The sequence below is a fragment of the Phyllobates terribilis genome, unplaced genomic scaffold, assembly GCF_046119375.1.
Source record: "Phyllobates terribilis strain yellow unplaced genomic scaffold, ASM4611937v1 Scaffold_279__1_contigs__length_2497574, whole genome shotgun sequence".
Taxonomy (NCBI): Eukaryota; Metazoa; Chordata; class Amphibia; order Anura; family Dendrobatidae; genus Phyllobates; species Phyllobates terribilis.
Genome location: NW_027363039.1, coordinates 642,853 through 667,321, shown reverse-complemented (window position 1 = coordinate 667,321; position 24,469 = coordinate 642,853). Strand labels below are relative to the sequence as shown.

Sequence of the window (24,469 nt, the reverse complement as noted above, 5' to 3'; positions counted from 1 at the left end):
AATGCAATGAGAATGCATGGTGTCTACAGAGAAACCTGGTGGTGGCCGTGTCCTTATGTGCGGCTGCATGAGGAGCTACATTTCATTGATGGTATCTTGAATTCACAGATGTTCTGCTCTATAGTGACAGAAAAGATGCTGCCATCACTCTGTTCCCTTGGTAGGCCACTGTTACATTTCTGAAGAACAGGGTGACAGTGATTCAGTGGCCAAGTGTCTCCTGATCTGAACCCAACCAAACACCTATGGGGAATTCTGAAGAGACAAGTTGTCATCGCTCCATCCAGCATCCAGGCTCTAAGAGCTCGTTATCGAAAAAGAGAATAAAGATAGTTATAGTATTGTCACTAACTTGTTCATTCCAGGCCTAGAAAACTTGGGAACGTCCTTTAAAATTATGGAGGCCATACAAAATAATAGATGTAGTAGCTTTTGATGTGGGGTGTACTCATTTTTGCATCAACTAATTTGAGTAAAACTGAAGATTTTCTAATGAGAGTTATATTATTACCCTTACTTTCATGTTTTGATTACAAAAAAAATGTTCTATGAAATTCAGTGTTGGCAAAATTTTAGAAACTGATCTTGTGTTCAGTGAGCTATTAAACAAAATCTTACTCATCAAAGGGGGTGTACTCATTTATGCTGAACAATGCTTATTAAACTTTATAAAACACAGTGAACATAATTACAGTTTCTTTCCTGTATGACTTCTCTCATGTTTTACAAGTTGATATTTATGTATAAAAGATTTCCCGCATTCTGAACATGAATACGGCTTCTCTCCTGTGTAAGTTCTCTGATGTTTATGAAGTTGTGATTTACCTGTAAAGCATTTTCCACATTGTAAACATGAAAACGGTTTCTCCCCGGTGTGATTTCTTTGATGTAAAACCAGCTCTGATTTACTTTTAAAACATTTCCTACATTCTGAACAAGAAAATGGCTTTTCTCCTGTATGAATTCTCTTATGAGTAGAAAGATTTGATTTACATATAAAAGATTTCCCACATTCTGAACATGAATACGGCTGCTCTCCTGTGTGGATTTTCTCGTGTGTCACAAGTGTTGATTTCTCTGTAAAGCATTTCCCACATTCTGGACATGAATATGGCTTTTCTCCTGTGTGAATTCTGTGATGTTTAACAATATCTGATTTATAACTAAAACACTTCCCACATTCTGAACATGAATATGGCTTCTTTCCAGTATGAATGCTCTGATGTCTACTAAGATGCCCTTTAGCTGTGAAGGTCTTCCCACATAGTGAACACAAAAGTGTTTTTTCTCCTGTGTGAATTCTCTGATGTGTAATAAGATCACCTTTATTTGTAAAGCATTTCCCACATTCTGAACACGAATATGGCTTCTCTCCTGTGTGAATTCGCTGATGTGGAATAAGACTCCTTTTCTCTGTAAAGGACTTCCCACATTCTGAACAGGAATATGACTTCTCTCCTGTATGAATTCTCTGATGGTTAATAAGACTCCAGTTATTCGTGAACAACTTCCCACATTCTGAACATGAATACGGCTTTTCTCCTGTGTGAATTCTCTGATGTGTAACAAGCTGTGATTTATGTGTAAAGCACCTTCCACATTGCAAACATGAAAAAGGTTTTTCCCCTGTGTGAATTCTTTGATGTTTAACAAGGTCTGATTTACTTCTACAACATTTCCCACATTCTGAACATGAATACGGCTTCTCTCCTGTATGAATTCTCTGATGTGTAATAAGACTCCCTTTAAGTTTAAAGGACTTCCCACATTGAGAACATGAAAATGGCTTTTCTCCTGTGTGAATTCTCTCATGTATAACAAATTGTGATTTATATGTAAAGCATTTCCCACATTCTGAACAGGAGTATGGCTTTTTACCTGTGTGTTTTCTGTGTGTTAAAAAATCTGAACTTTTTGTAAATTTCTTGTCACACTGAAATCTTGTATCTGTGTCACCTGGAATTGTGGTATCAATGCGAGATTGTTCAGGAGATGATTCCTCATGATTAGGAGGGTTATAAGAAAGTGAAGGACGGTGAAGTCCAGGAGGTGCAGGAAGGGTGATGAGTAGTGTTGAGCATTCCGATACTGAAATATCGGGTATCGGCCGATATTCACTGTATCGGAATTCCGATACTTAATTCCGATACTTTTATAATATCGAATACCGGAATCGGAAGTTCCCATAATGCCTGCGCTCTGCAGTGTCTCTGAAGGATGACAAGCTGGATGGCAGCGCTCAGCTGCGATCCAGCTTGTCATCAGAATGCCATCCCAGCGTGGGAGAATTCTCCTGATTGTTTAAAAGCCGGCGCGCGGTAAAAAGCCGCCGGCTTTTAAACAATCACGCAGCCCCATACTGCTTCCCCGCAGCCTCCCACCCCGATCCTCCGCTCCCCTCGCCACCTCCCATCCCGATCGTAAATTAGGACCGGGCGGGGAGCGCAGCACCAAGGAGCGAAGGACCCGGGCGGGGAAGCCGGCAGTGAAAAGACTTCACCGCCGGCTTTCCCGTTCTGTGCTGCGCTTTCCCGCCGGTTATTTCAAATGAACAGCTGAGGTATCAGCTGATGCCGATCAGCTGTTCATTTGAAGTAGCCGCGGTGCCCTCAGAGGGTTCATGTGAGTTCATGCTTGACTGCATGAACTCACATCAACTTTCCCACGGCCGCACAGGTCAGCCTCACCTCCCGGACCCGTCATGATTAGTGTGTGCGGGGTGTGTGTGTGTGCGGGGTGTCTGTGCGATGTGTGCGGGTGTGTGTGTGTGTGCGGGGTGTGTGTGCGGGGTGTGTGTGCGGGTGTGTGTGTGCGGGGTGTGTGTGTGCGGGTGTGTGTGCGGGGTGTGTGTGCGGGTGTGTGTGCGGGGTGTGTGTGCGCGGTGTCTGTGCGATGTGTGCGGGGTGTGTGTGTGTGCGGGGTGTGTGTGTGCGGGTGTGTGTGCGGGCAGACATAGGCCGATGTGACACTACTACTCCCATCGGCCTATGTCTGTCCCCCGTCCACTCCTGCCAGCAGGATCAGCTCGATGGGAGCAGTAGTTCCCATCAGCCTGATCCTGCTATTTAAATTGCCCTACTGTGTCCCCAATAAATGTTAGATACATGTCATTGGTGGCCAGTGGTTACCTAAAAGAAATTAGTTCATACATTACCTGTCCCCGCCGATCGCCACCTAAAATAAAGTAAAAAATAAAAAACTACACCTATACTCACCAAGACACCTAATTCCCCGAAGCCATCGATCTCCTGTAATAAAATATAAAATAATAAACCACAACCTTATCCTTACCCCTCCGTAGTAGTCCACGAGTGTCCCACGAAGATCTCCAGTTCAGAGCAGCCACATAGAATGTGACCGCTCTGAACCGCTGCCGCCGCTAGAATGACGGGGCCGTAAGGGTTCACCGGAGTTCAGGCAGCGCTGCTCCGGTTAGCTCCTTTACGGCACTGCTGTATCGTGAGAAATTCCCACGGTACAGCACTGCCGTAAAGGAGGTCTCCGGAGCTGCGCTGCCTGAATGCACTCCGGTGACCTCAGTCAGTGGCTCCCGCTGCCGGGAGCGGACGTGTTCCCGGCAGCGTGAGCTTACAGCAGCCATGCACAGCTGTCACCATCTCCAGATGTGACAGCTGTGCATGGGAGATCAGCGCAGGAACGTGGACAGGTAACTATTTTTTTTTTATTAAACTAAGAATTAAATAAAATGGTGTTTTATTTCAAATAAATTATTTTTTTCTGGGTGTAGTGTGTTTTTTCTTTTTAACACTTTGTAGGTTAGTAATGGGGGTGTCATATAGACGGCCATCATTACTAACCTGGGCTTCATGGCAGCTGGCGCTGACATGAACCCCACCACTATTACCCCCTGCCACCGCACCAGGGCAGCGTGGAAGAGCGAGGCTAAGTGCCAGAATTGGTGCATCCTATGGATGCGCCATTTCTGGGGCGGCTGACGGCTGGTGTTTCTAGCCTGGGAGGGGGCCAATATTCATGGCACCCTTCCTGAGCTATTAATATCAGCCCCCAGCTGTCTGCCTAGCCTTTGCTAGCTATTAAAATAGAGGGGACCCCACGTCATTTTTTTTGGGGGGGTCCCCCATTTTAATAGCTAGTAAAGGCTAGGTATTCAGCTGGGGGCTGATATTAGTAGCCTGGGAAGCTCCGTGGGTTTTACCCCCTTCCCAGGCTTCAAACATCTGCCCCAGCCGTCTGCTTAACCTCCGCTAGAGACTAAAATTATGGGGGATCCCACGCCATTTTTTTTTTAAATAAATCCTTTATTTTAACACTAAATGACATTTGAGGACTTAATAAAGATGCAGTCCCTAAATTATTATTTATTTTTTAATAAATTTTTCCCAAAACTTTTGACGTGGGCTTCGCCATATTTTTGTATGCCAGCCAGGTACAGCATCCAGCTTCTATGAACGCGCCATTTTCCGGGGCGGCCGCGGACTGCAATTTTCAGCGGGGGGGGGGGAGGGCAAAAAGCTTGGGCCTCCCTGCGCTGCAGATTCCATCCCCCAGCTGCCTAGTTGTACCTGGCTGGACACAAAAATAGGGAGAAGCTCCACGTTTTTTTTTTTTTAATTATTTCATGAAATTCATGGAATAATTAAGAAAAAAAGGGCTTCCCTATATTGTTGTGTCCGGCTAGGTACAAATAGGCAGCTGGTGGTTGGGGGCAGCCCGTTCCTGCCTGCTGTACCTGGCTGGACACAAATATAGTGTGAAGCCCCACGTCAATTTTTTTTTAATTATTTCAGGAAATTCATGAAATAATTAAAAAAAAATTATGTGGGGCTTCGCCCTATAATTGTGTCCAGCCAGGTACAGCAGGCAGGAACGGGCTGCCCCCAACCACCAGCTGCCTATTTGTACCTGGCCGGACACAACAATATAGGGAAGCCCTTTTTTTCTTAATTATTCCATGAATTTCATGAAATAATTAAAAAAAAAAATGTGTGGCGCTTCGCCCTATTTTTGTGTCCAGCCAGGTACAACTAGGCAGCTGGGGGCTGGAATCTGCAGCGCAGGGAGACCCAAGCTTTCTGGGTCCCACCCGCTGCAAATTGCAGTCCGCAGCCGCCCCGGAAAATGGCGCGTTCATAGAAGCGCCATCTTCTGGCGCTGTACCCAACTCATCCAGGGCCCTGGTGCGGTGGCTCACTGGGTAATAAAGGGGTTAAGGCCAGCTTGGCATTATCAGCTGGCCCTAAGCCCGAAATTCATGGGGTCACGCCAATATTAGACATGACCGCCATGAATTTCTAGTAAAGTATTTAAAAAAAACACAAACACCCAGAAAAAAGTCCTTTAATTGAAATAAAGACACAATTCTTTATTGTTCTAAATTAAACCATACTTACCGCCACACCCATTCCAGCTGAAGCCAACGATCTCCTGCAATAAAAGTAAAATAATAAAGCAACCTCATCCTTACCTTTCCATGGTTCCCAGGACAGCTTCAGCTCTGCTACATCGAGATGACAGGCTGGACCGCAGCAGAACGCTGCCATCCAGCCTGTCATCCCGCGGACACTGAGAAGCGCAGGCATGCTTGCGCTCCTCAGTGTCTTTCTGTGACGTCATCCAGATGAGCCGAGGTCATGTCCAATGAACTCAGCTCACCTCATGCACGTCACTGACAGCGTGGGAAAATTCTCCTGCACTCAGCGCTTCAGCGTGAGAATTCTCCCACGCTGTCAGTGACGTGCATGAGGTGCGCCGAGTTCATGGGACATGACCTCACCTCATGCACGTCACTGACAGCGTGGGAAAATTCTCACGCTGAAGCGCTGAGTGCAGGAGAATTCTCCCACGCTGTCAGTGACGTACATGAGGTGAGCCGAGTTCATTGTCGGCTCATCTGGATGCCGTCACAGCCAGACACTGAGGAGTGGAAGTATGCCTGCGCTTCTCAGTGTCTGCGGGATGACAGGCTGGATGGCAGCGTTCTGCTGCGGTCCAGCCTGTCATCTCGATGTAGCAGAGCTGGAGCCGTCGTGGGAGCCATGGAAAGGTAAGGATGAGGTTGCTTTATTATTTTTCTTTTATTGCAGGAGATCGTTGGCTTCAGCTGGAATGGGCGTGATGGTAAGTATGGTTTAATTTAGAACAATAAAGAATTGTGTGTTTATTTCAATTAAAGGACTTTTTTCTGGGTGTTTGTGTTTTTTTTAAATACTTTACTAGAAATTCATGGTGGTCATGTCTAATATTGGCGTGACCCCATGAATTTCGGGCTTAGGGCCAGCTGATAATGCCAAGCTGGCCTTAACCCCTTTATTACCCAGTGAGCCACCGCATCAGGGCCCTGGATGAGTTGGGTACAGCGCCAGAAGATGGCGCTTCTATGAACGCGCCATTTTCCGGGGCGGCTGCGGACTGCAATTTGCAGCGGGTGGGGCCCAGAAAGCTTGGGCCTCCCTGCGCTGCAGATTCCAGCCCCCAGCTGCCTAGTTGTACCTGGCTGGACACAAAAATAGGGCGAAGCTCCACGTTTTTTTTTTTTTAAATTCATGAAATTCATGGAATAATTCAGAAAAAAAGGGCTTCCCTATATTGTTGTGTCCGGCTAGGTACAAATAGGCAGCTGGTGGTTGGGGGCAGCCCGTTCCTGCCTGCTGTACCTGACTGGACACAAATATAGGGCGAAGCCCCACATCAATTTTTTTAAATTATTTCATGAATTTCCTGAAATGATTTAAAAAAAATTGACGTGGGGCTTCGCACTATATTTGTGTCCAGCCAGGTACAGCAGGCAGGAACGGGCTGCCCCCAACCACCAGCTGCCTATTTGTACCTGGTTGGACACAACAATATAGGGAAGCCCTTTTTTTCTTAATTATTTCATGAATTTCATGAAATAATTAAAAAAAAAAAATACGTGAAGCTTCTCCCTATTTTTGTGTCCAGCCAGGTACAACTAGGCAGCTGGGGGATGGAATCTGCAGCGCAGGGAGGCCCAAGCTTTCTGCCCCCCCCCTCCCCCCGCTGAAAATTGCAGTGCGCAGCCACCCCGGAAAATGGCGCGTTCATAGAAGCTGGATGCTGTACCTGGCTGGCATACAAAAATATGGCGAAGCCCACGTCAAAAGTTTTGGGAAAAATTAATTAAAAAATAAATAATAATTTAGGGACTGCATCTTTATTAACTCCTCAAATGTCATTTAGTGTTAAAATAAAGGACTTATTTTAAAAAAAATTGACGTGGGGCTTCGCCCTATATTTGTGTCCAGCCAGGTACAGCAGGCAGGAACAGGCTGCCCCCAACCACCAGCTGCCTATTTGTACCTGGTTGGACACAACAATATAGGGAAGCCCTTTTTTTCTTAATTATTCCATGAATTTCATGAAATAATTTTAAAAAAAAATGCGTGGGGCTTCGCCCTATTTTTGTGTCCAGCCAGGTACAACTAGGCAGCTGGGGGCTGGAATCCGCAGCGCAGGGAGACCCAAGCTTTCTGGGCCACCCCCGCTGCAAATTGCAGTCCGCAGCCGCCCCAGAAAATGGCGCGTTCATAGAAGCGCCATCTTCTGGCGCTGTACCCAACTCATCCAGGGCCCTGGTGCGGTGGCTCACTGGGTAATAAAGGGGTTAAGGCCAGCTTGGCATTATCAGCTGGCCCTAAGCCCAAAATTCATGGGGTCACGCCAATATTAGACATGACCACCATGAATTTCTAGTAAAGTATTTAAAAAAACACAACACCCAGAAAAAAGTCCTTTAATTGAAATAAACACACAATTCTTTATTGTTCTAAATTAAACCATACTTACCACCACGCCCATTCCAGCTGAAGCCAACGATCTCCTGCAATAAAAGTAAAATAATAAAGCAACCTCATCCTTACCTTTCCATGGTTCCCAGGACAGCTTCAGCTCTGCTACATCGAGATGACAGGCTGGACCGCAGCAGAACGCTGCCATCCATCCTGTCATCCCGCAGACACTGAGAAGCGCAGGCATACTTCCACTCCTCAGTGTCTGGCTGTGACGGCATCCAGATGAGCCGAGGTCATGTCCAATGAACTCCGCTCACTTCATGTACGTCACTGACAGCGTGGGAAAATTCTCCTGCACTCAGCACTTCAGCGTGAGAATTTTCCCACGCTGTCAGTGACGTGCATGAGGTGAGCTGAGTTCATTGGACATGACCTCACCTCATGTATGTCACTGACAGCGTGGGAGAATTCTCACGCTGAAGCGCTGAGTGCAGGAGAATTTTCCCACGCTGTCAGTGACGTGCATGAGGTGAGCTGAGTTCATTGGACATGAACTCGGCTCATCTGGATGACGTCACAGAGAGACACTGAGGAGCGCAAGCATGCCTGCGCTTCTCAGTGTCTGCGGGATGACAGGCTGGATGGCAGCTTTCTGCTGCGGTCCAGCCTGTCATCTCGATGTAGCAGAGCTGGAGCTGTCCTGGGAACCATCGAAAGGTAAGGATGAGGTTGCTTTATTATTTTTCTTTTATTGCAGGAGATCGTTGGCTTCAGCTGGAATGGGCGTGATGGTAAGTATGGTTTAATTTAGAACAATAAAGAATTGTGTCTTTATTTCAATTAAAGGACTTTATTCTGGGTGTTTGTGTTTTCTTTTAACTTTGACTATGGGGTTAGTAATGGGGGTGTCTTATAGACGCCTCTCCATTACTAACCTGGGCTTGATGTCAGCTGGCATTATAAGCTGACATCAACCCCAACCCTATTACCCCCTGCCACCGCACCAGGGCAGCGTGGAAGAGCGAGGCTAAGTGCCAGAATTGGCGCATCCTATGGATGCGCCATTTCTGGGGCGGCTGACGGCTGGTGTTTCTAGCCTGGGAGGGGGCCAATATTCATGGCACCCTTCCTGGGCTATTAATATCAGCCCCCAGCTGTCTGCCTAGCCTGTGCTAGCTATTAAATTAGGGGGGACCCCACGTCATTTTTTTGGGGGGGTCCCCCATTTTAATAGCTAGTAAAGGCTAGGTATTCAGCTGGGGGCTGATATTAGTAGCCTGGGAAGCTCCGTGGGTATTACCCCCTTCCCAGGCTTCAAACATTTGCCCCAGCTGTCTGCTTAACCTCCGCTAGAGCCTAAAATTAAGGGGAACCCCACGCCAATTTTTTTTTAAATAAATCCTTTATTTTAACACTAAATGACAAGTACAGTAATCAACACTGTCACTGTACTTCATATATATGTGACTGACATGTTTCTATCTATCTAATCTATGTGTGATTCTCTATTCCTTCTATTCTAAATTGTCGGGTACAGATGCTGAATTGCCGGCCGGCTTTCTTAAAGAGACGGTGCATGAAAACACTATTATTTTTTTAAATAAATCCTTTACACTAAATGACAAGTTCTGTAAGCAACACTGTCACTGTACTTCTTATATATGTGACTGACATGTTTCTATCTATCTAATCTATGTGTGAAGCTCTATTCTGTCTGTTATAAATTGTCGGGTACAGATGCTGAATTGCCGGCCGGCTTTTTTAAAGAGACGGTGCACGAAAACACTAATATTTTTTTTAATAAATCCTTTACACTAAATGACAAGTACAGTAAGCAACACTGTCACTGTACTTCTTATATATGTGGCTGACATGTTTCTATCTATCTAATCTATGTGTGATTCTCTATTCCTTCTATTCTAAATTGTCGGGTACAGATGCTGAATTGCCGGCCGGCTTTCTTAAAGAGACGGTGCATGAAAACACTATTATTTTTTTAAATAAATCCTTTACACTAAATGACAAGTTCTGTAAGCAACACTGTCACTGTACTTCATATATATGTGACTGACATGTTTCTATCTATCTAATCTATGTGTGAAGCTCTATTCTGTCTGTTATAAATTGTCGGGTACAGATGCTGAAATGCCGGCCGGCTTTTTTAAAGAGACGGTGCACGAAAACACTAATATTTTTTTTAATAAATCCTTTACACTAAATGACAAGTACAGTAAGCAACACTGCCACTGTACTTCATATATATGTGACTGACATGTTTCTATCTATCTAATCTATGTGTGAAGCTCTATTCTTTCTGTTGTAAATTGTCGGGTACCGGTGTATGCCGCTGATGAATTGCCGGCTTTTCATGTCATTCTACATTATTCTTAGTTGTTTTACTTCATGTAGAATTAACCTACAAGGAAAGAAAGGGTTTATTTTCATTCCGATATTTGTGTCCCATTGACTTGCATTGGTTTCCGGTATCGGAATCGGCGATATCCGATACTTTTTGGGTATCGGCCCGATCCAATCCGATACGATATTTCCTGATATCGGAAGGTATCGCTCAACACTAGTGATGAGGTTTCCTCCATTAGCGTGCTCCCAGATATCTTCTTTTTTACAATTTAGTGATAACCCGTTATTCTCACAAGGATTTCCTATAAGGATGAAAGATAAATTAGATGTGAGTTTTTTCTTCAACACAAAAGAGATTTCTGAATGTATTTTCTGGATCTCACAATGAAGACCCTCGTCAGTGAAAGTACCGATAATAAGGAGGACAACTACATGCCATAACATTAACACAATGACGGGTAAAGTGAATGACACTTATAAACTGGTGACATTGGCACAAGTCAGGGGTGGCAGAGATTAGACAGCAAATAGTTCTTTAAGTGGTAATTACTGATGACCGGTTCCCTTAATGTACCTCCGGTGCCATTTCACTCTCTCAAGCTTCATATCTTGAGCTTAGTATAGAAAAGTGTCCACGTAATTAAAGAAGTTGTCCACTACTATTAAAAATGCCCCCAATGTAATTAACCCGTTGAGAGAAGATTTCTTTTAATTACCTTGCTTTGTCTTTATTGGCTGTGAGCGGCGCTATCGCTGGCCACTCACCGGCATCACGCGACCCCCGGCCTCAGCCGGCTCTTGCTTCCTCTGATGTCACGTCAAGTGAGGCGTGACTCGGTGATGCGATCCCCGCGGTGGACGCTGGGCTGTGGGTGGGGTTTCCCCGCGCGTCACACCCAGCATCCACCGCGCACTTTCCCAATGAATACAAGGTAATTGTGATTCACAAAATGTTATACAATTGAACGGTGAAGAAAAAAAAAATTACATTTTTACCACTATAATGTTATTTTAGCCCCAGATTTTACATTTTCACAAGGGAAAATGGGTAAAAATGACCACATAACTTTATACAATTTCTGCTGAACGGGGCAATACCCCATATGTGTCTGTACTGTACTGCTTAGCCACATGGCGAGACTCGGGAGGGAAGGAGCGCTATTTGACTCTTGGAGAACAAACTTTAGTAGAACAGTTTGCAGACTCCATATACAAAGCCCCTAAATGGCAGAAGAGCAGAATCCCCCCTCAAGTGACACCAGTTTGCAAACTACACCCCTATGGAAATGTATCTACAGGTGTAGTGATGAATTTGACTCCATGGGTGCTTTCCAGAAACGAGCAGTAATGGATGTTGCGAAGTGAAAATGCAAATATTTCATTATAGTGGCCAGTACATTGTAGTGTCCGGTACATTGTAGTGCCCTTACGTTGTAGCGCCCAGTACATGATTCCCAGCTAGTGCTTTCTGGAGAAATAAATTGGCTCTCCCCGCTACAGTAATGCCAAACATCTGGATGCTAACTGCACACTGTGGGGCCCAGGAGGAAGGGGCATTTGGATTTGGGAGCGCAGATGTCACTGGATTTCTTTAAGTGGGAGCCAAGTCACTTTTCCAGAGCCTTTGTGCTACCAGTAATATGGACACCCCCTATATTACTGTTTACAGATGATGAACCTGAGTGGGGACTTGTTTTTTTTGTGGGTTGAGTAGAAGCTCTTGGTGGCATTTTGGGGTACAGAACATTTTGGAGCATATTTATCCTGTGCTGTACGCTGAACACTTACAGTGGGTACGGGAAGTATTCAGACCCCTTTACATTTTTCACTCTGTTTCATTGCAGCTATTCGGTAAATTCTAAAAAGTTCATTTATTTTTCTCATTAAAGTACACTCTACACCCCATCTTGACTGACAAAAAGCAGAAATGCAGACAATTTTGCAAATTTATTAAAAAAGAAAAACTGAAATATCACATGGTCATAAGTATTCAGACCCTTTGCTCAGACACTCATATTTAAGTCACATGCTGTCCATTTCCTTGTGATCCTCCTTGAGATGGTTCTACTCCTTCATTGGAGTCCAGCTGTGTTTAATTAAACTTATAGGACTTGATTTGGAAAGGCACACACCTGTCTATATAAGACCTCACCGCTCACAGTGCATGTCAGACCAAATGAGAATCATGAGCTCAAAGGAACTGCCCAAGGAGCTCAGAGACAGAATTGTGGCAAGGCACAGATCTGGCCAAGGTTCCAAAAGTATTTCTGCATTACTCAAGGTTCCTAAGAGCACAGTGGCCTCCATAATCCTTAAATGGAAGAAGTTTGGGACCACCAGAAGTCTTCCTAGACCTGACCGTCCAGCCAAACTGAGCAATCGTGGGAGAAGAGCCTTGGTAGGAGAGGTAAAGAAAAACCCCAAGATCACTGTGGCTGAGCTCCAGAGATGCAGTAGGGAGATGGGAGAAAGTTCCACAAAGTCAACGATCACTGCAGCCTGACACCAGTCGGGCCTTTATCGCAGAGTGGCCAGATGGAAGCCTCTCCTCAGTGCAAGACATATGAAAGCCCGCATAGAGTTTGCTCAAAACACAAGAAGGACTCACAGACTATGAGAAATAAGATTCTCTGGTCTGATGAGACGAAGATAGAACTTTTTGGTGATAATTCTAAGCGGTATATGTGGAGAAAACCAGGCACTGCTCTTGACCTGCCCAATACAATCCCTACAGTGAAACATGGTGGAGGCAGCATCATGCTATGGGGGTATTTTTCAGCTGCAGGGACAGGATGACTGGTTGCAATTGAAGGAAACATGAATGCAGCCAAGTACAGAGATATCCTGGATGAAAACCTCTTCTAGAGTGCTCTGGATCTCAGACTTGGCCGAAGGTTCACCTTCCAACAAGACAATAACCCTAAGCACACAGCTAAAATGACAAAGGAGTGGCTTCAGAACAACTCTGTGACCATTCTTGACTGGCCCAGCCAGAGCCCTGACCTAAACCCAATTGAGCATCTCTGGAGAGACCTGAAAATGTCTGTCCACCAATATTCACCATCCAACCTGACGGAACTGGAGAGGATCTGCAAGGAAGAATGGCAGAGGATCCGCAAATCCAGGTGTGAAAAACTTGTTGCATCATTCTCTAGAAGATTCATGGCTGTACTAGCTCAAAAGGGGCTTCTACTCAACACTGAGCAAAGGGTCTGAATACTTATGACCATGTGATATTTCAGTTTTTCTTTTTCAATAAATTTGCAAAAATGTCTACATTTCTGTTTTTTTTCAGTCAAGATGGGAACAGAGTGTACTATAATGAGAAAAAAATGAACCTTTTAGAACTTACCGAATAGCTGCAATAAAACAAAGAGTGAAAAATTTAAAGGGGTCTGAATACTTTCCGCACCCACTGTACATCGGGGTTTCCATCTAAATCTACAAAATACATGATTCAGATGACACCCCCGAGGGATCCATTCAGAATAATGAGGCAGCAGAGTTACACCGGACTCCGTCTAGCCTCTGGTCGACTGCGCTTTTATGCACGCTGAAAAAGATGGACATCACTGGATCATAGGCCAGACGGCGTCCACAGCGCCTCATTATACGGAATCTTCCCCCGGGGTTCTGTCCGAATCGCAAGCTCAGTCATTTATATGGCAGCATGAGACTTGTGTAAGAATAATATGAAAATAAAAGATGGAAGTAATATTAAAAAACACAATTAGGAAAAATAAAAATGTGCTTATTAAATCATTAAGAAGAGGTGTGAATGCGGCCCAGTTATTCATCGGTGCGCAACCGGACTCTGTACAAGAGCAGCCGCGCCATCACCGGACGCTTCTGCTGTGATGTGGACGGCGGATAAAGCTTCACTGCACCGGAGACTTCATACAATATCACACACCGGTCATCGTCACACGCCGCTAATCATAGTCACATGCCAATCATCATCGTCATACGCCAGTCATCATCATCACACGCCGCTAATCATAGTCACATGCCAATCATCGTCATACGCCAGTCATCATCATCACACGCCGCTAATCATAGTCACATGCCAATCATCATCGTCATACGCCAGTCATCATCATCACACGCCGCTAATCATAGTCACATGCCAATCATCATCATCATACGCCAGTCATCAACATCACACGCCGCTAATCATAGTCACATGCCAGTCATCATCATCACACGCCGGTCATTATTACACACCTGTGGAAACATCTACAGGAATCTCCTCCTTCCCGTCACTCACACACGGCTGATCCCCCCTCGTCATCGCTTCTTCTTCTGTCTCGTCCTTCACTTTATTCTTAGTCGGATCTTCCTCCTGATATATCAGATGTAACAATCAGCACAATACAAGAAACCACCAAAATCTATGACATCTATGACCTCGATCAGAAATGTCCCTCCATATACAGATCCGGTACAGGGCTCAGCACCGTCTACCTGATGACTCTTCGGGATGTTGTGATTCTCCTCTGGACAGTCCTGGGGATACAGAGGACGGGGACATCTCTCTGGTGGATATCTTTCCATGAGTCCATCTGTAGGAAACACATAGTGACAGAATACAGTGACATGTAAAAGTTTTGGCACCCGGTAAGGTTAGTACCTAGTAGCGCCCCCTTTTGAAAGTATCACAGCTTGTAAATGCTTTTTGTAGCCAGACAATAGTCTTTCAATTCTTGTTTGAGGAATTTTCAATCATTCTTCTTTGGAGAATTCTTCCCGTTCTGTGAGATTCTTGGGTCGTCTTGCATCCTCTCCTATTTTGAGGTCTAGCCACAGATTTTCAATGATGTTCAAATCAGGGGACTATGAGGGCCATTGTAAAACCTTCAGCTTGTGCCTTTTGACGTGTGTTTAGTATCATTATCATTTGCCATCCTCTTTTCACCTCCAGCTTTTTTGCAGATGATGTTATGTTTGCATCAAGAATTTGCTGAAATTTCTTGGAATCCATTCTTCCCTCTACCCGTTCCCTGTGCCATTGGCTGCAACACAACCCCAAAGCAGGCTTGATCCACCACCATGCTTAATGGTTGGCGAGATGTTCTTTTCCTAAAATTCTGTGCCCTTTTTTCTCCACACAACTTGGATCATTGCTCTATTTTAACCTCATCGGTCCACAAGACTTGTGTCCAAAACGCATCAGACCTTCTTAGATGTACTTTTGCATACTTCTGACGCTGAATTTCATGGTGAGGTCACAGGAGAGGTTTTCTTCTGATGACTCTTCCATGAAGGCCATATTTGTGCAGGTGTCTCTGAAGAGTACAACAATGTACCACAACTCCAGAGTCTGCTAAATCTTTCTGAAGGTCTTTTGCAGTCAGGCAAGGGTTCTGATTTGCCTCTCTAGCAATCCTACTGAAAATTAACTTGGTCTTCCAGACCTTATCTTGACCTCCACTGTTTCTGTTAACTGCCATTTCTTTATTACATTTTGAACCGAGGAAAGGGCAAATTGAAAACGCTTTGCTCATAGCCTTCTCCTGCTTTGTGGGCCTCCACCATTTTCAGAGTGCTAGACAGCGGATTAGAAGAAGCCATGGTTGCTGTTTTTTTGGCACATTGTTAGAGTAGGCTGGGTTTTTATAACGCTGGCCTTTCCTAACGATCATAGTGAACGAGCCCTAACCCTAACAGGTTAAGTAAGGTCCGAATCATTGGTCAAAGTTATCTGAGCACACAAATGTCCAAGGGTAATACAAAGGAAATGTGTCATCTTTAACTTTAGGTCTTTTAGAGATCATTTCATCTTCAACTTGCTTAACTGTGCAACAATAACAGTAATTTTGACCAGGGGTGCCCAAACTTTTACATGCCACTGTAGATTGTGTCATGCAATGATGGAAGTAGTAGATGACCACAGAACCGACATGACAGTCTCCCCTCCTCACCCAGCTGATCGGCCCATATTGCGGTCGCCTCTTGTGCTCCATGTATAACTTCAACCTTAATATCAATCAGATCTTCACCCTAAAAAGAACATTGTAAGATGAGCTCAGGTCCCATCACGTCATGGTCAGATGTTGTGGGGACTTCAGTGTCATCTACCTGATGATCCTCCAGGATGTTGTGATTCTCCTCTGGACAGTCCTGGGGATACAGAGGACGGGGACATCTCTCTGGTGGATTTCTCCTCCTGGATCCATCTGTGGAGACACACAGACTGAATACATGACCTGCCGTGTATCTGTCTATATATAAGACTCGTCTCTCAGAACCGGTAATTCTATGTTTATGTATCAGGGAATAAATTACATTGTTGTGGTCCTCACCCCCCGGTACCGAGGACCCAGCACATTGTGGGCCTCAAGTATGAAGTGATAATCAGCGAGGCCAAAGCCTAATGCTCTCTGCTCTGCACTCGGAGGATGAGGACCCTGAGGAGAGGGACAGAGAAGACCCTCATCAGTCAGATGGAGGAGCCGTACTAAGAAACAACTTCTCCAAGTCTCGTCTCCACCAGGGAAGGAACCACAGAGGAGCTGGAGAAAGCACATTTTCATCCATCGGTTTCTTCTCTCCTAATTCACTGTATGGAGATTGGGGGAAGGACGGTGACTATTTACCAGTGATTGTATTTTTGAGAGCTCATGATGTCACCATGAGGACACGGCCTCCCTCCTGGACAGGATCCTCTGGGATCACTCAGAGGAGAGAACCTGATCTATTAAAAGACGAGTTACCGTGTCTTTCTTCTTCTTTAAATAGAGATAAATCTCGACATCCGCCTCGGTATAAACACTAAAATAAGCAGCAAGTTCTGCGTTTGTCTCTAAAGGAGGAAAAAAGGGCACATGTACGGCTGACGGATGAAGTCACAGAGCCCGGAAGGACGGTGTTGTGGGGAGCACCCGGTACGCAGCGGTTAGCACCTATCAATGTGTAGAAAGGACAACTAGAGAGCCGGCACCGGGGTCATGGGCACTTACTGATGCACACGGGGAGCCAAGGAGAGATTGTCTGGTCAAACTCCACAGAAAAGCTCCATAATACATATTCTTCTGACAAACATCCCTTTAAGGGAGACTTACACTTATTACCACCAGACCAGGATCTCAGATTGAAGTCCCCATTATTTTTGCTTTGTCTCCCAAAATTAGAACAAATGTTTTTGTATAAAATATATATATTTATTTATCTACACACACACATACATTATTTTGCCAAATAATAAAATATATACATATAGTACAGACCAAAAGTTTGGACACACCTTCTCATATAAAGATTTTTCTGTATTTTCATGACTTTGAAAATTGTACATTCACACTGAAGGCCTCAAAACTATGAATTACCACATGTGGAATTATATACTTAACAAAAAAGTGTGAAACAACTGAAAATATGTCTTATATTCTAGGTTCTTCACAGTAGCCACCTTTTGCTTTGATGACTGCTTTGCGCACTCTTGGCATTCTCTTGATGAGCTTCAAGAGGTAGTCACCGGAAATGGTTTTCACTTCACAGGTGTGCCCTGTCAGGTTTAATAAGTGGGATTTCTTGCCTTATAAATGGGGTTGGGGCCATCAGTTGTGTTGTGCAGAAGTCAGGTGGATACACAGCTGATAGTCCTACTGAATAGACTGTTAGAATTTGTATTATGGCAAGAAAAAAGCAGCTAAGTAAAGAAAAACGAGTGGCCATCATTACTTTAAGAAATGAAGGTCAGTCTGTCCCAAAAATTGGGCAAACTTTGAAAGTGTCCCCAAGTGCAGTTGCAAAAACCATCAAGCGCTACAAAGAAACTGGCTCACATGAGGACCGCCCCAGGAAAGGAAGACCAAGAGTCACCTCTGCTTCTGAGGATAAGTTTATCCGAGTCACCAGCCTCAGAAATCGCAGGTTAACAGCAGCTCAGATTAGAGACCAGGTCAATGCCACACAGAGTTCAGAGGTATGGACAAGCTACAGCAGATTAGGTGGAAAATCATCAGTAAATTAACCCTGACTCTGCTGAGTAACGATCAGACTCCGGTACCGAAAGAAATCATAGGAGAGAACGGACAGAAGAGTTGGGACATCTGCAGACAAAATGTGACCGATGCTCTAAGGAAGGTGAAAGTTTCTGAAAGAAGCCGCCGAAGACTCAAAACTGATGAAGACGACAGCGGAGAAACCGCAACTCACAGATCAGAAGAGAATAATCAGGGAATGAAAGCTGTGAGAAAATGTAGAGAAAACCAGAGCAAGTCTGGAGAAAAATCATCTATTATAGGACGAGGCCAAGAGACGTCATCACATCCACCGGAGCCAACAAGAGTCTCCTCTCACCTGGTGATGTCAGAGGCCGGAGCTCCTCCATCATCACCTCCTGGTACCGATCCTGGTGTCCTTCTAGATACTCCCACTCCTCCATGGAGAGATAGACAGCGACGTCCTGACACCTTATAGGAACCTGACAACAACGACACCGTCATCACCCAGAATCCTCCAGTGCTGTCTTGTATAATGTCCCAGCAGTCACCTCTACACTCATCACCCAGAATTCTCCAGTGCTGTCCTGTATAATGTCCCAGCAGTCAACTCTCTGGTCATCACCCAGAATCCTCCAGTGCTGTCCTGCATAATGTCCCATTAGTCACCTCTCCAGTCATCACCCAGAATCCTCCAGTGCTGTCCTGTATAATGTCCCAACAGTCACCTCTCCGGTCATCACCCAGAATCCTCCAGTGCTGTCCTGTATAATGTCCCAGCAGTCACCTCTCCGATTATCACCCAGAAACCTCCAGTGCTGTCCTGCATAATGTCCCAGAAGTCACCTCTCCGGTCATCACCCAGAATCCTCCATTGCTGTCCTGCATAATGTCCCAGCAGTCACCTCTCCGGTCATCACCCAGAATCCTCCAGTGCTGTCCTGTATAATGTCCCAGCAGTCACCTCTCCGGTCATCACCCAGAATCCTCCAGTGCTGTCCTGTATAATGTCCCAGCAGTCGCCTCTCCGGTCATCACTCAGAATCCTCCAGTGCTGTCCTGTATAATGTCCCAGCAGTCACCTCTCCGGTCACCACCCAGAATCCTCCAGTGCTGTCCTGTATAATGTCGCAGCAGTCACCTCTCCGCTCATCACCCAGAATCCTCCAGTGCTGTCCTGTATAATGTCCCAGCAGTCACCTCTCCGGTCATCACCCAGAATCCTCCAGTGCCATCCTGTATAATGTCCCAGCAGTCACCTCTCCACTCATCACCCAGAATCCTCCAGTGCTGTCCTGTATAATGTCCCAGCAGTCACCTCTCCGGTCATCACCCAGAATCCTCCAGTGCTGTCCTGTATAATGTCCCAGCAGTCACCTCTCCGGTCATCACCCAGAATCCTCCAGTGCCGTCCTGTATAATGTCCCAGCAGTCACCTCTCCGCTCAGTAGCTCAATCATCTTGTTGCTGAGCTCTAGGATCTTCTTCTTCCTCTCATGTATCGGGGGGTGTGGGGGAGGCTCTGTGATGGGGCCCGGTCTCCGCCCTCCTGACTCCTGGAGATGGATGATGGGAGTCACACCCTCCCCCGGTGTCTTCCTCACTATTGTGTAATCCTGTGTATGGAGAGAGACACTTAGGGAGAAGAATTCCTTCCCGACTCCAGATCTGACAATCAGTAGAAATCCCGGGATCAATAACCGTCTCCAGTAATCTGGGGCCATAACCTGGAATATTATTACACTCAGGACAGACATCCAGGCCCCTCTACAGCTCTTATAGGGAATCTCCATGACAACTCCTCCTGGCAGAGAGCTGCACACAATCACTGCTCTTACAGTAAAGAATCCTTCTCTTCCTCTTCTGGATTTCCTCTTCCCGATGTCGGACTTGTTACATAACACAATAAAGCTGATAGAAATATAGAGGAGTTACAGTTATATGAAAAAGTTTGGGCACCCCTATTAATCATAAGCTTAATATTTTATAAAAATTGGTGTTTTTGCAACAGCTATTTCAGTTTGATATATGTAATAACTGTTGGACACAGTAATGTTTCTGCCTTGAAATGAGGTTTATTGTACTAACAGAAAATAAATGTGCAATCTGCATTCAAACAAAATTTGACAGGTGCATAAGTATGGGCACCTCACCAGAAAAGGGACATTAATATTTAGTAGATCCTCCTTTTGCAAAAATAACAGCCTCTAGTCGCTTCCTGTAGCTTTTAATGAGTTCCTGGATCCTGGATGAAGTTATTTTTGACCATTCCTCTTTACAAAACAATTCCAGTTCAGTTAAGTTTGATGGTTGCCGAGCATGGACAGCCCTCTTCAAATGATCCCACAGATGTTCAATGATATTCAGGTCTGGGGACTGGGATGGCCATTCCAGAACATTGTAATTGTTCCTCTGCATGAATGCCTGAGTAGATTTGGAGCTGTGTTTTGGATCATTGTCTTGCTGAAAGATCCATCCCCTGCGTAACTTCAACTTTGTCACTGATTCTTGAACATTATTGTCAAGAATCTGCTGATACTGAGTGGAATCCATGCGTCCCTCAACTTTAACAAGATTCCCGGTGCCGGCATTGGCCACACAGCCCCAAAGCATGATGGAACCTCCACCAAATTTTACTGTGGGTAGCAAGTGTTTTTCTTGGAATGCTGTGTTTTTTTGCCGCCATGCATAACGCCTTTTTGTATGACCAAACAACTCAATCTTGGTTTCATCAGTCCACAGGACCTTCTTCCAAAAAGAAATTGGCTTCTCCAAATGTGCTTTTGCATACCTCAGCCGACTCTGTTTGTGGCGTGCTTGCAGAAACGGCTTCTTTCGCATCACTCTCCCATACAGCTTCTCCTTGTGCAAAGTGTGTTGTATAGTTGACCGATGCACAGTGACACCATCTGCAGCAAGTTGATGCTGCAGCTCTCTGGAGGTGGTCTGAGGATTGTCCTTGACTGATCTCACCATTCTTCTTCTCTGCCTTTCTGATGTTTTTCTTGGCCTGCCACTTCTGGCCTTAACAAGAACTGTCCCTGTGTTCTTCCATTTCCTTACTATGTTTCTCACAGTGGAAACTGACAGGTTAAATCTCTGAGACAGCTTTTTGTATCCTTCCCCTGAACAACTATGTTGAATAATCTTTGTTTTCAGATCATTTGACAGTTGTTTTGAGGAGCCCATGATGCCACTTTTCAGAGGAGATTCAAACAGGAGAACAACTTGCAAGTGGCCACTTTAAGTAGCTTTTCTTATGATTGCATACACCTGGCTATAAAGTTCAAAGCTCAATGAGGTTACAAAACCAAAAAAAGTGCTTTAGTAAGTCAGTAAAAAGTAGGTAGGAGTATTTAAAACAAGAAAATGATAAGGGTGTCCATACTTATGCACCTGTCAAATTTTGTTTGAATGCAGATTGCACATTTTCTGTTAGTACAATAAACCTCATTTCAAGGCAGAAACATTACTGTGTCCAACAGTTATTACATATATCAAACTGAAATAGCTGTTGCAAAAACACCAATTTTTATAAAACATTAAGCTTAACATTAATAGGGGTGCCCAAACTCTTTCATATAACTGTACTTCTCTGCTCAGCAGGGAGATGATCTCCAGGGTGAAGTGTAATCATTTTCTGGTGGTCTCGTCCTCGTCCATCCTCAGGAGGTCATTAAGGAGAAGGAGGGATGAAGACAGGATCACCTGGAGGGCGTCTTTACAATAATAGGAGAAGATGAAAATAGAGGACAACATCAGAATCCATTAAAAAACCTTCAGCAAAGGTTTGGGTGTGTCAGTGGTTTGTTTGCTAAGCTGCAGAGCAGGAGGCGCTGTACAATGCAAGCCTGGGTGAAGGCGCAACAAAGGCTGGTGAAGGCAACGTAACTGGCGCACCCGAGAAACGGCGGCAGGTTTACACGGACTGTTTGGATCACCCGGCTGCGATCCGGAGGACATTGTGCAAATAAAGACATTTAAAGTTGAACTTTCCTTGGGTCACTGCCTCATTACAATATGGTAGAGAGTGCGGGCAGTGTGAACTGAGGCATATCCCAAAAGCAGCATGTCTGTGATCAAGTCTGCAAAGCTACAGCTCAAGCCTGCTGATATGGAGGGGCTTCTAAAGCAGTTAGTACTCACCCAGCAGCACCAACACCTCCAGAGGCAACAGCAGGAGCAGCACCAGGAGGGGCAGCACCAGCAGCGCACTAATGACTTGATCGTGCAACAGATTGCGGCTGTAACATACCTGGCGGCGTCCTTGCATAGTGGTCCATCTCCCACTGTGCAAGAGCGCGCACTTGATCTCCAGTCCAGGGTGTCTCTCTGGCTTCCCTCCATGCTGTCTGTTTGCTTCTGTGTCTGCTGCTTAAGGGCGGCGCCCGATCACTTCCTGCTTTTTGTACCTGCTGCAGGCACACCCCTTGTGCATCCTCAGCCTATTGCTGTCTATCACCTGGTATTTAAACCAGCTGCCCCAATTAACTGATGCCTGAGCATCTTGCCCTGTCAGTTGGCTTTTGTCTCTGACATGCCAGGTCCTGTCTATGTTACCAGTCTTGCAGTATCTGTTTCCATGTCTGTACTGTGTCCTATCTGTGTACCTTAACCTGCAGTCTGTTCTCGTTCCTTGCCTGTTCGTTCCGCCTTCCTGGAGGCTGTATTTCCAGGTCAGTCTGAACACGCTCCTTGCCTGTTCGTCCCGCCTCTCTGGGGGCCGTATTCCCAGACCCGCTCCTGTATCCCGCTGCAGTGTCGGTCTCCTCCGTACACTCAGTTCCAGTCTGAACTCTCTCCTATCTTTTACCTGTTTTTTTCTCTATGTCCGTTCCTTTCCTTTTTCTGCAGAGTCTGTACTCGTACCTAACTCCTGCTCATTGTCACTGTACTTCCGTTTGTGAGTTTGTGGTCCACTCGCTACTTCTCTGCAAGTACCCTGTGGGTATCTGGTTCTGCCTTTCTCTTCTAGTCTGTTCTGTGTGAACAGAGCCTTGTCCACCGCGTCTGCGGTTTTCGCTTTGCTCAACTCTGTCCACCGCGTCTGCGGTTTTCGCTTTGCTCAGCTCTGTCCACCGCGTCTGCGGTTTTCGCTTTGCTCAGCTCTGTCCACCGCGTCTGCGGTTTTCGCTTTGCTCAGCTCTGTCCGCCGCGTCTGCGGTTTTCGCTTTGCTCAGCTCTGTCCGCCGCGTCTGCGGTTTTCGCTTTGCTCAGCTCTGTCCGCCGCGTCTGCGGTTTTCGCTTTGCTCAGCTCTGTCCGCCGCGTCTGCGGTTTTCGCTTTGCTCGGCCCTGTCCACCGCGTCTGCGGTTTCGAATTTGTCTCCCAGTCTGTACTGGACCCAACCCAGCCTGCGCTCTAGTCTGCCTGTCTCTGTATTCCCCGGTGTGGGTCAACAGCCATGTCCGGAGTCTGACCTGGAGTAGACCCTGGTTCCTCTGCTCGGTTCCTCCCTGGTGCACTGGCGTCGTATGCCGTCGTGCCACCTTGGTCGGATCGGGCAGATACTTAGTTACGCCCCTCCAGGCACTCTCCGGTTCATGGCACAGTGGAATCACTACATAAACACGCACACGCCAGTCAGTCCGGGCGTGTGCATTACAGCGGCTCTGCGAGAGATGCCACCAGCACCGACCCTGGAAACTCGTGAGGCCCGGGACAAGGTCCGTTCAGTCTTGAGGAAGCCGAGTCCGGAGGATGACGTAGAAGCCTTCCTCACCATCTACATGCACACCACGGAGTGGGAGAACCTGCCAACTTCCCAGTGGGCTGACAAGGTGGCTCAGTTTCTGATAGGCGACGCGCAGAAGGCCTACTTTGGCCTCAGTTGCGATGATGACCAGGACTATGGGAAGCTGAAAGGTGAGATCCTTGCCCTACTGGGAGTTAATACATATTTGAGAACCCAACAGGTGTTTTCATGGACCTTTCTGGAGGCCCAGCCCGCCAGGTCTCAGGCATATGACTTGCTGCATCTAGTTAAACGGTGGCTCCAGCCTGAGACTTTGACTCTGGCCTAGATGGTGGAGAGGGTGGTGGTCGATCGGCTAGAGAGAACTCTGCCAGCAGCTATACAGAGTTGGGTGCGGCAAGGGGACCCGGGCACTTTAGACCAGTTGGTTAGCCTGATCGGGTGGTACACGGCCACTCAGGACTTCATACGGGACTCTGCCCCACTGCTACTATCACGCCGGACCCTGCAAGTCCAGGAGCCGGTGAAAGGGTCACGTCCCTCTGCTGGGGACAGTCAGTACCGAGCCCATAATGAGGGGGTACCCTGGAGTGAGGGAGGCAGACCAGTGTCCCCTAAAACAGTCTCAAAGACTAATGGTGCCTCCACTATCAGGTGCTGGCAGCGCCAAGAGCCAGGACATGTGGCTGACAACTGCCCCCTGACTGTGAAACCCATGGACTGTGGGTTCACGCGCAGAGT

At 46.0% G+C, this 24,469-nt stretch overlaps 2 protein-coding genes across 2 annotated transcripts in view; both read right to left on the bottom strand.

The window, feature by feature from the left end:
* Window positions 1-404: 404 nt before the first annotated feature.
* Window positions 405-24,469, bottom strand: part of LOC141220289 (uncharacterized) — an 83,768-nt gene continuing 59,703 nt past the window's right edge. Inside the window, exon 8 of the mRNA XM_073666246.1 lies at window positions 405-1,854. Coding sequence (XP_073522347.1) covers window positions 689-1,854 — 1,166 coding nt within the window. The 3' untranslated portion in view covers window positions 405-688. The remainder of the gene's footprint in view (window positions 1,855-24,469) is intronic.
* On the bottom strand, window positions 14,020-22,409 carry LOC141220282 (uncharacterized). The gene is made up of 7 exons (XM_073666244.1): window positions 22,290-22,409; window positions 19,471-19,650; window positions 18,393-18,516; window positions 16,170-16,267; window positions 16,013-16,091; window positions 14,556-14,653; window positions 14,020-14,433 (listed from the first exon to the last, which is right to left on the bottom strand). The coding sequence occupies exons 1-7, from the start codon at window positions 22,305-22,307 to the stop codon at window positions 14,308-14,310; spliced, it is 723 nt and encodes a 240-aa protein (XP_073522345.1). The 5' UTR covers window positions 22,308-22,409; the 3' UTR covers window positions 14,020-14,307.

Bases quoted from the DNA above. Each gene is read 5' to 3' on its own strand.
- LOC141220282 (XM_073666244.1), bottom strand. The intron at 14,654-16,012 runs GTGAGGAGGGGA...TGTTTCCTACAG, and splicing joins AATATGGGCCGATCAGCTGG to ATGGACTCATGGAAAGATAT. The intron at 14,434-14,555 runs GTAGACGGTGCT...CTGATATATCAG, and splicing joins ACATCCCGAAGAGTCATCAG to GAGGAAGATCCGACTAAGAA.